This window comes from Periophthalmus magnuspinnatus, chromosome 20, assembly GCF_009829125.3.
Source record: "Periophthalmus magnuspinnatus isolate fPerMag1 chromosome 20, fPerMag1.2.pri, whole genome shotgun sequence".
Classification (NCBI taxonomy): domain Eukaryota; kingdom Metazoa; phylum Chordata; class Actinopteri; order Gobiiformes; family Gobiidae; genus Periophthalmus; species Periophthalmus magnuspinnatus.
In genome coordinates, this window is record NC_047145.1 from 16,938,298 (window position 1) to 16,950,324 (window position 12,027).

A 12,027-nucleotide genomic window follows, 5' to 3' on the forward strand; every position below is an offset into this window, starting at 1 on the left:
AAACTGCTCCTCTGAGTTTAAGCTGTCCTGGGCTACACCAATCTGTTTCCCCAATCTATTCACCAAATCCGATCCGATACTATAAAAATGTCCTCACATGTTGGGTATTCCATGCTTTTTGGGGGCATTACATTAACTTCATTCATTTCTGGAAACTGATCCCTATGATGTGAGTGTGTACAGATTTTAGTCCCTACAATATGAACCCACCCACAATTCTCTATATTGCTGAGAATGTTTTTCCAATTAGCTATTTAAAGTGTCTTGTCTAGGTCACTCCTCCTGATTTTGCTGTTTCCATGAACCTTTTTGCCAAAGCAATCTACACTGTGATCAGTGTTGTTTTTTTTCTGAACATGCCTGCTTCATTAAGATACGAATAACCTACGCCTAAAACCTAATTAAATATAGATATTAATTTTAAACACTGCTTTTCCAACCACCATAAATCACATTATGACTTGATGCGTTTAATGAAATGAATAGCCCTGACAAGAAAAAAGCATATTGAAGTGATGTGTGGTCCACTCAGTCCTCCTGGTTCATCATGGAAATGTCACAGTGGGTTGGTCCATCTGTCTTCCATGGGGAGACACTGGGCACTCAGCAATAACAACAGCCCCCCCCCCCCCCCCCCACCTCCTCCTTCTCCATCACCTCATCCCAACAGCTTGGCATCCCCCAGTCACCATGGTAACTGCACCACCCGTTTGCCCTTACCCCTGTATCCTGGCAACAGCAGATGAGATGAGGCAATGCTGTTGTGCGAGTGTTTATGTGAAATCACCATATGCTAGCTAGCAGAACACTTGGACACACTACATACAAAGAAATACTTCTCTGCCTTCCAAGGCCACAACTGAGTTTTCAATCACTCCTCGTAGCATTAATCCTGATAGCAGATTAGTATTAAAACCAGTAGCTCAGACACTGGGATTATAGTCCGTCCATACACTTTGTGCTGTATAACTGGTGCTGCTGATGACTGGAGCTCCCTGTTGTCAAAGAGACCAGTGAATTAAAGCAGGCGGATGTTATGGACGCTTTTTACTGAATGAAACACGGCACGACACTCTGACTCATAGTTCAAGTTTAAAAAAATCTAGATTCACATGAGGAGATCAGGACTGGGTAAGAGCAGGAAAGAACTTACATGACTCAATAATTATTTGCATAACATCCGGAACTATTATATACTGTAGCATTAAACTAAAAGGTAAGAGACACGAACAGAGAATGAATGTGAGGGTTATTCTTACCTGTGTATATGCTGGCATTTGAGGCAGGAATGCCAAACTGTGACTCTATGAACTTTGGGATGAAGGTGATGAAGGCGGTGACAATGGCACACTCAGCAGTGTAGGACAAGCTGACGAAGAGGAACGTCATGTTGCCCAGGATCTTCAGAGCGGCTTTTGGGAGGTCTGGACAAAAAAACACAAAACATAACATTTATCAGTATAAAAGAGATTGCTTGCTTGATTTGATTTAAATAAAATGGTGGAACACTGTATTTCCTTCATTGCTGCTACTTCCTGTTACTTGTCTGTTGCACTCGACCAATCACAGCCCACCACTTTACTTCTCACATCTAACCAACTCTTAACATCATCATCCTTGTACCTTAGTTTGGACAATTAGTCAAATTTTAATCAAGACTGAGATTCAGTCATGTGTAACTGTTAAAGATATGGTCTCTACAGACAGTCCTCTGTTAGTTAAAGCATGTTTGAGTTCAATGGCACCTGAAATCAATGCTGAAAGAGATTTATATTTTCTTTTTGAAATAAAGAAAAAAAATTAAGGTGAATAAATATGAGGGTAAAAATCATGATTTTTTTTTTTGCCATTGCCCAGTCCTTACTGCACCATGCTCTTTCTCTGTTAAAGTCTCTCTTGTACTTTCAACAGTCAATTTGTCAACCTTTTAAGCTGCAATTAAGTACATTTACAATATCTCATTAATTTTGCATTAAGACTAACCCACATTTATACCGCTGTAATAAAGTTAACAGGATTCCTAAATGCTTTTCAAAGACACACGCATTTGAACAAGCGGTGGAGCGTGACCCATTACAGCAGGCTAACAATCCTTGTTTCAATCACGTATGCCTTAAGGAGCAAACAGCAAGCATAAATCCTATCAATATGAATCCTCCTAGTATTGTGTTATATTAATGGAAGACAATGCATTTTAATTATGTTTATCCAAAATCACAGAGAGGGGTTTAGGCATCTCTATCTATAGCACGTGTGTATAAGTACGAATGCTACGAGTACAGAAATAAAGCTAGCGTTGCAAATCCAATCTAATGCCGTAGTCCTCACTGACTATCAAGGGCAGTCTTAAAGACATGGTCTATACCACCTCAGTCACGAGCTCTCACTATGTTAGTCTTACCAGGCAAACAGAAAGAATGCCTTCACCACTTTTTGCTCCTCACAGCTACTTCTGGGGGGGCTAAATGGAGAAGCAATTTATCGTTACTCTACCTAAAGATTAGATTAGTCTTTCCACAATGCTGTTAAAGAAACAGCTACAGACAGGGCAGGGGGTTTATGGCTATAGGCTAAGCTATGTGATATCTAGGCATTTGTTGCATACATTATTGATCAGATGTGCACAGGGAGCACATAAAAATAAAGTCAAAGACAGAAAACATTGTTCTGTAATAACATTTTGTAGTATTGACAAAGCTGCAGCTGGTCATGACTTAATTTTGTTCACAGTTCTTGTTATTTAATAATCTTTTGCCTCCAAGGAGCATAATTAAAATGAAATGCCAAGAATAGTTTACAGTTATTGTGCCTTACAAAACAATTTGACCAGTGGTGAAGTTTTGTCCTGTAACTTACTTAAAAGTTTCTTACAGTATTTACTTAACAGAAGTCTGCAGAAATCTACCTCCAAGGTCATTTAGTGTAGTGCCGAGTCCGGGTGTGACAGAATGGGATCTGTGCGTTCCTATGGGAACTCCCATTCACACTGCAGACTTTTTATGTTAAACAGAAGTAGTAGTACAAATAGTAGTAGCACAATTGGCAAAGGGTGAGAAACTGCTGCTGAACTCAATGTTGTATCATGTCCATGCATCTCCTTAAGCAGAAAAATTGTGTAATTCAGCTTAACTATAAATAGGTAGAATCATTCTCACAGTTCTATGGGAATAAAAAAAATAAGGTACGCTTTTATCATATGTTACAGCCGTATCTACCCATGACTGAACTATCTGAGGACATAATGGACAGCAGCCAAAGGGAGGAGTTTATCTGCACCCTCCAGGCTCAAACTTATAATCAGCTTTCTGAATTTATCTTGAAAACTTTGACTTCCAAACAAAGCAGTTGTGTGCACCTTCTGTGTATGTGTGGTCTACCATAGTCTTTGTGCTTAAAGTCTTAAAATATTTGTCTGGGGACTTGTTTAAGTGGCAGTTTCCCCACCTCTGTGTGAAAATCTCTATTTCAGTGCATTTTCAGTCCACAAGGAAGGACAAAATGGGTTTTAATTACTTATGAGAGAGCTTTCTGAAACTAACCATTCTATTACTGTGTGTCTCATGTCCACCATCACTATCTTGGCACTAATTTGGTAAAATTTGTCAAGGGAGAAGTAAATGTGGCATCTGTCGTGTATCAGCGGATCAAGGGTACCAACTGAACAGGGATACTAATTATTTCATTTCTGAGTTGGGGGTGATCTGGGTCTGGAAGGCTACAGATGGTGGGTACGTAGCCACATCTTTGCAAACTAAATTCAACATACACTGTTTGGATATGTGTTTCAATGTATAAAATATGTGGCATTAAACATGTTTCATATTTTTATTCAAGATATGAATTTCTAGTTCTAGTCCAAGGTTGAACAACAACGTTAGCCAATCTAAAATAACTAAATAAATAAATAATATACCATAATTACATTTCTTTAGAGGCTAGTTTCAAACTAAGCTTTAATAATTCTTTTGGACAGTGATGAAAAAACAAATAGCTAACAGAATTGGCAACTGACTAACAAATCCCCTTAAGATGAGTTGGATGTGTCTCATATACTGGCACAAGTAACAACAATCTATTTGTAAAACTGACGCAGAAACAATAGTTTTTAGCCCCATTCTCTTGACTGTGATCTCATCAATTAATGAATCTTCTGCCACCTTATTGTACAATACAAGGCTGTACTTTGTCTCACTCCCCTGGGACCAAAAAATGCTGATAATTGTTTTCAGTAAACCATAGTTTAGAAAATGTCGTAATCAAAATTCTGTCCCTTAGACGTGCATTATTGTAAATGTTTAGCGTTAGCATTTTTCATCGCTCATTTATGATCTAAAGGGCAAAAAGAATCTCTTGAATACAGCAGATCTTTCATAGAAAATGCTGAATAGGTGCTATGGACAGAAACACACACATCTCCACAGAAGGACAAGCAGAGAGTGGAAACACATTACAGAACTGAAAAAGTAGAGTGCTTTGGTTTGCAGAAATGGTCACAGTGTGCACAATACAACCTGCTGGGACAAGAGAAACTGCCAGCTAGCCAAGAGCAGACACCCAATATACTTCACTGTCTGTTAGCATGAGATAATTAGCTTGGTGCTTACGCTAAACACATAGTGGGATTCACTGTGGTTATCTGTGTATGATAAGCATTCAGTGTTTAGCTGGGCTGCAGTCTGTCTTCTGCCTTCGCCTGTGTGTGGAAACGTGACCACGTTCCCCCGAGAGCTCATTTAGTGGAGGGAGACAGAAAGGAAGAAGCAGTCTGACTGTGGAGGCAGAGAGCAGAGAGGGGACTGGGAAATACTGGAGCACAATGGAATATAACTAGAGGGGTTCTCCCAGGGAAAACTGGGATAGACCTGGTGAATCGGGTTCAAAAGGAAAAGAAGAAAAACATCAGTGAGCTGACACTTTCACTGAGGGACATGGGATTCCACTGTTAGATATGGGAGAAATGGAATGGAGAGGTTTTATTACAATGCTTGCTGAAAATTTGCCTTTAGACACAAATAATAACAGTAATAATAATACACTTTTTTTGAAACTCAAATACGCTGCACACAGTTCAAAACAGACAATGAAAGAAACAGATAAAAATTGGATGGTGTAGTTTGTAGGCAATTTTGAACAGGTGAATTTTCAGGGCTTTTTTGAAGCTGTTGAGTGTGGATCAGATGTGTTGGACAGGGACTTCCAGAGGGTGGGGGCAGCAGTGAAGAAGCCCCTGCCCCCCCATCTCTTGTAAAAATATGCTGTACATGCATTTGGTCCTGTTTCTGTTGGTTAGTTCCATTCTTCAATCATATTAAGTTACAATTTATTTATTAATATTTACAATTTTTCTGTCTCCTGCAGCTATCAGGTATTCTTTCAGTATTTTTTGCCAAGGTTCTTCCTCCCTTTTTGTAACTGATGCCACCAAAGCCATTGCTTTTTTAGATTCCATTTAAAAAAATAAAACGTGTTTAACCTTTTACTGGTAATTTCTCAAAGCAAACACAGCAAAGTTGGCTGTGAATTAGCTGCTTCATTAGACAGCAGTGTGGACAACCATCCTCCATGCTTAATCAATATTATCGGTACAAGACTTCTCACTGGAGCCTCCACTATTAGATAAGATGACTAATCCTGACATTGATTAAATTGTGGGCTATTTGTTCATTAATTGCTGGCCATTTGTGCAACACCTCAATACCAAAGCAAGCAAAACATGCTAAGAAGTGATGTCATCTCCCTTTCACCTTTGATGTCCTTGCCAAAGCCCATGGAGGAGGAAACGTTCTGGCTTTTGGTGCTGGATTTCTCCTTCATCATTTCGTCATCGCTCGACACATCTCCTGATGAGCCAATCTTTTTCTTCTTCCTCTTCTTGTGGCGCGGAGGCAGCTTTTTGGGAAAGGCAAACATGGGGAATATGACCAGGAGCATGGCGATGGCGCACAGTAGGAATCCGCTCCACCTTAGAGAGAAGAGAGGTCACAAGGGTTAGCATTTGACATTTGTAATTAGTTTGATCTGCATGTTGTGTGTGTTTACCAGTTGCCCACAAAGCGTGGGTCATTCTGGTCGATGTTGACTACGGTCTTGGGGTCGACATAGAAGCCAATGAGAACGCCTCCAAGCAAGTACCCTGCTGCAGGTCCAAGGGCTCCCATCACATACATGATAGCTGCAGGAGACAGAAAAATACATATTTAACAATACAGAACTTAAAGAAACGTTGGGTAAAAAGGCAGGTATAAGTTACCCTGTTGCTATGGTTTCCTTTGTTGGTTTGTGAGTATGGTAACAAGAAAATGCCAAAAATATGTATCCAAGATTGTTCAAATAGTTGCACCAATGTGGGATGAGGATAATTACACCCAGTACTGACAAATATCCAGTCTAGGCAGTTAATCTCTACCAATCCTAGATAGGGCCTTTGCCATTGCCTTGGCTGTGATCTGCACTCTCTGAATTCTTGCACGTCATTTATTTCTCACTTTTTCAAAAAACAATCATTGGAATGCATAGTGTCCTACTTTCCCCATGTCTAAAGTCTAATTTCTCAAGACAAATCCAAGTCATTGAAAACTTGGCGCAGCACTCAGAAAGGCTGGCAAATGGACCTTCATCACCTTGTGCACAGGCTCATTAATTCTGAGAATGACACTGTTCTGTCTGAATGTTTAAATCACATCTGCTCATTCCCCTGGTGTGATGTCCGGCCAGTCAACCTGCACAGACTCTGCCCTGTGGTCAGCGCTCGCTCCTCTGAGACCTCTGCAACAATGACCCCTGAAGCTCCCCAGGTCACACACAGAATTGGAAAGTCGTTCTCCTCTCCTCCTGTTCCGGCCAACTCTAGCAGCTCCGAGGTGAGCCAATCATAGTCCATCGCACACTGCCACAGGAAGGGAAAAACTCATTAAAGTTAGATAACCCCAGTTGGACAAGTGGAAAAAGCTCCTGCGGACATGAAGTCGAGACGCAAGTCAAAGCCATTTAGCCACAGTAATCAGAGGGCAAACTTTCTATAATTACACCTGGAACAGTGCTGCGGGCGCCAAGGCGTTAGCGTGTATCCATGTGCACGGCCGGCATAATCTTTTAATGAAGGCTGCCTGCGTGGAAATCTCATAAAATGTTTCACTAAATTAATTTTCTCTACCGCACTGCAGTTATTTTCTCATTTTTTCAGGAACTTAAGAAAATACTGGGTACCCCTCACAAGCAGTTCTAGTTTCTCTATTTATGTCTCTCAAATGTCACATTGCTGGATTCACGCTGGCATCGGAGCCCACAGCCGTTTGGTTTGTTCACTCGTACATGTTTCCAGCGCAGAGGCAGCAGGTGTGCCGTGTCCACATCCACATCTAAGTGTCTCATCTGAGCTCCATCAGCAGCCAATAGCTCCCTGTCTGCTTACATAACATGCTGCCAAAGCACACTAATCTATGACACAAACTAAAAAGCCAGTACCTGTCAGTCACATTCTTTAAAAATGTTGTCTATATCAACAATTTTGACATTCCATGAAAAGGAACATTTGTGTTTCAACGAGGCCAATATTTCTTCTCTTGTGAGAAATAAAACAACTTATCCAATGCTGCAATACTGGCCAACATTATCATCTCAAACTTAATTCAATAACATAATCTGATCATATTTTTTGCAAATTATCAGAAAAATACAAGTGGACAGACAGTGACTATATATGGCCCAGATCACATTGGTAAATGCATAGTCTAGTCTCTTGGGAATGCAGTGTATACGTACAGGGAGTGGCAGACACAAGAATGGGCCAGTATATTACCTTTGAGCCGAAGTTCCTATAAATCTGGCATTGAATCTCTTTAAGCACCTAAAGCAGGTGTCCTTCCCTTTTCACTGCGTCTCTCGTCTCTTACTTTCTCTGTCCCCATGGCGATTGTAATTCATCTTTTTAACTCCTTTCACAGCTCCGTCTCATATCCTGCAGAGTAACAGGAAATTACTGCGCGCCCCATAAACAATTAATTAAACTTGGCAAAGATGACTGCACATTTTATCTTATTATTTCCATCTTGTAATGAAAAACGCCTCACAAAACCTACAGTGCATTTAACATGGTGTATGAACAGAATTTTACAGTGATAAGGCACAGGATTGTAAAAATGGTCTGGGATGGACTGATGTGTGCAAAGCTTTGTGGATCAGACACATGCATTCGTCTCATAAAGAACAGTGAGGAAAGGGTTTATATTTCTGGGTTATGTTTTTTTTGTAAGTCGATAATTATGTACAAAGAGCAAAAATGTTGTCATGTCATGGGGAGAGAAAACCGAGAGTCGTGGAAAAGATAGATATAATTTTCACACAATGGAACCGCTGTGTGAACGTTATTCCCACCTTCTCACCTTTCAGATGACTGACCCCTGTGCACTCCAAGCATAACACTTTGCACCACACTAGCAGTCATTTAGACCAGCTCTCCTGGTTAGCCCCTGTTCTCCCCTTTCCCAGGCCCCTGAGAGCAGGGCCATATTTCTGGCCTCTCTTGTGTGATTGTGTAAGCATCGCCGTGCCACTCCATCCATCACATTAACAACACTGGTCTGGTAGAGGACGAAGTGGGTCATAAACCTGTGTCTGTGCCCTGCCCTCCGCCTGGCAGAGCTCCACACTGGTGCAGGATCACTGCGTTTGGGATAAAGGCATCGAAAGGCTGTGGCCCGGGCTGAAGGGTACAGCCATCACACTGAGGAATATGCTGGCACAGCAGTGGAGCTCCATCACCCACAAACACTCACAGTCTGCTGTGAAGCGAGGGCCGCATGCCAATGAAGAACCTATGGACATCACAAGATCACTTACACTATTACGCAATAGACCTTCACCAGCCACACATGAAGGACAGTATGTTATAGGCTTCATATGTCTCGGCAGGTAATGCACAAGGAGAATCGCCATCGTACTTACTGACTTTAAACATATTTCATCGTATGTGTCCATATCACCCCAAACTATCAATGTACCATCTATGAAGGGAAACGCTTCACAAAAGCACCACTCCCTGTATCCATTCCATCCTGGTGGCTTTAAAGTCAGGCAAGGTCAGGCATTTGCCTCTGTATCCTGCGCACACACAGAGCACACATGGAGCACACACCACTGCACGTGAGGGGAGGTGCCACTGTATCGAGGAGAGAAGTGAAGGAGCACTGAGGTGAAAGGCTTTCATGGCCAATCAATGACCCCAATTTAGTGTTTAAGGTCTGTTGTGTGATAGATGGCCTGGGAAGCAGGGCTTACTTCAATAACAAGAAATAAAGTGATCCAGCGTGGTGAGTGCTGCATGTATGGGAGGAATAAGAGGCTGTAAGGTGTTTGGAGATGAGAGGGAGGTATGATGCTGCTGTGTAACAGAGGGATGGAGCTTGCTCAGCACTGTGCTCATACAGAATGTAACCTTCAGGGAGCCTCTTCCTCCTCTTCTGCTCCCTCCTTTACCTCCACCTCTAACTCTTGCTCTGCTTCTTCCTCTACCTCCTCCTCTGCCCCCTCCTGTCTCATCTGCCTCCTCCTTCTGTCTCCTTCCCTGCCTCCTCCTCTGCTCCCATTCTCTGCCACCTCCTCTGCCTCCTCCTGCCTCCTCCTGCCTCCTCCTGCCTCCTCCTTTATCCCCTCCTCTGCTCCCTCCTCTATCTCGTCGTCTCTGCTCCAGGACACAGATTCATTCACAGCTTAAAGAGATGAATGAGACCCACACAAAGAACCACAGCATGTTAACGTTGTCACTGCTCAGGTGGCAACTGCAAAACATAATGGTGGATTGTAATTAAGTTATTTAAATAGAAAAACATCTAGATCTGTTCTATCTGTACTGGATAAGTCTGAAGTGCCTATAAACGTATGATCCAGGACAGCCCCTCAGACACTAGTTAAGTTGCCTTGGCTGTGAATGGAATTTCAGCCATAACAATAAAATGGCATCAGTGGAGCAGGCCACCCCCCACCATCCTCTCTGCTGACCTTCTGTTCTCCTCTTCTTGGACCCCCGAGAATCCTGCAGTTACAGGCTCAAGACTGAGGGGGCAGAATACAGAGCAGCCACATTCACCGTCTGCAATGAATAAATCAATCTTTGATAATAGAACGATTGCAGGAAACATATTACATTTAATGGGCAAATCAAAAGTGAAGATCTGCACAGACCAGGTCAGAGGTTAAAGGGTTGAGACTATGTGTCTCAGAGTGCTGGCTGCTTTATGCCCACAGTTATGTGCAGAGGAAGCATCGTTTTCTCATCTCGCTTATGAATGCCTGCTCCAAAGTGCAGAGGTATGCGGCTGCCCTGTAATCCCTCTCTGCTCTCTGACTGGAAACTTAGTTTCAATGAATTATGTAGTGCTCCTTCTGGCTATTAGCCTACAAAGCACAGTCAGGCTCTAAACAAGTCTGGGAATGGATGGCAGGAAGCACGCACAGGGCTCCAGACTCCAGACTAACAATTTGAGTTGGGTACACCGGAGTGCCTAAGATTTTAATTTGGGTGCACCAGAACATGATTTGGGTGCACCAAAACCCACAGCTTATTTACACCATCGTAATATATTGTACTTAAATTGCTTCAACAATAAGGGCTAAATCAATAATTTTGTCAATTACTTTTATCCGGATATACAATTCATTCTCTATACTACACAAATTAAATACTATATACTTATACTATATATTATGCTTATTAAAGAAAGGAACCAAACAATATCTCAATAGTGGCGGGTTTTATCTGTTCAAAGTTGTTTATTTAATAAAATCACATTAAGGATTTGCCTTTTCTTTAAGTTCAAACAGAATCAGTTAGTAGCTGCTAAGTTTTATTAATAAAAAGCTATTAAATAAATATTCGTCAGAGTGGTGTTTTTTGCCATCTAGTGTTATTTTCTTTTTCACCTCACACATTTTCTCCCTCATCTAAGTAACTAAACACAGTGTGGAGGATCTACAGGTTTGGTGCTATGCTTTAAAGCTAAATACAGTGCCTAAGTTCACAAATGGAGCTTTGTGCACCACAGTGTCCTGAGTGTGACTTGAGCACATCAGCCTCAGCCGCTCCAACTGGCTTTAGTCTGGTCACAGGTGAGGTGATTAGCGTTTTTTTATTTGTCAATTTAGATAATAACGAGGACACATGAGAAGGATGTGATGAAGATCTGTCAGGTGCACCGGTGCATCCAAGGAAAGTTTAAGTACATGTGCACCCAAATTGGCCATACTCTAGAGCCCTGACGCAGCAACCTTGGATTGGTAAGTGCACTTTTCACAGTGCAGCCTTTAAAGGTCATGATCACTGTGTTATCACAGCATAAGATAGGTCTGCCAGATTTATTGTACAGCAATAATCCAAGTCACTTTTCTCTAACCAAAGACCACAGCAGACTTTATGTCTGAAGTGAAGTCTGCACAGTGACTGGGGCTGTGCAGCTGTGGCTGACAGCTGAAGACAGATGATGTATGTGCTCAGACTGCTGCTTTCAGAAACACAACAGGGCCAGAGAGGGCCGGCTCCACGGATCGCTGTGTTATGGGATCAATTCAGTCACATGACTCTCCCAGTCAAAAAAACAATGAAACGGGGAACGGCAGCATTGTCATGGCAACTTGCTGACGAAGCAGTGTCTTCTTACAAGCTCTTACCTTACAGTTTTAGCTGTAGGGCACACCGGGAGTCATGGCCTCGCACACAGAGGCAGAGAGGGGGCAGTGGGACAAATGGATTAATATGCACCAGTTGTTTAGAAACATACAGCTACACACCACTCAACCCTACTACACGTAACACACAAAGACAAGAGCTTCCCTATGCTCTCCAGTGATGCTGTTTTGTATGACTGTGCAGGCCTTGCATAAAACATAAGATGAAAAAAGAGGCAAAAGAGGCTGTACAAAGGCAATATTCTGGAAGTGCTGTCAGACATAATAAATATTCTTTGACAAACAGCTAACAAACACTGTATCTTTAATATTCAAGGTGCATGGGAAACATAGTAAGCATTTTTGGTT

The 12,027-nt window shown here is 41.9% G+C and overlaps 1 protein-coding gene across 1 annotated transcript in view; it reads right to left on the bottom strand.

Moving 5' to 3' along the window:
- The window catches only part of LOC117388589 (solute carrier organic anion transporter family member 5A1), a 39,573-nt gene that overhangs the window by 11,331 nt on the left and 16,215 nt on the right, over positions 1 to 12,027 (bottom strand). Inside the window, exons 3-5 of the mRNA XM_033986171.2 lie at positions 6,040 to 6,172; positions 5,745 to 5,962; positions 1,260 to 1,424 (exon numbers count right to left, since the gene is read on the bottom strand). Of these exons, the coding sequence (XP_033842062.1) occupies positions 1,260 to 1,424; positions 5,745 to 5,962; positions 6,040 to 6,172 (516 nt within the window). The remainder of the gene's footprint in view (positions 1 to 1,259; positions 1,425 to 5,744; positions 5,963 to 6,039; positions 6,173 to 12,027) is intronic.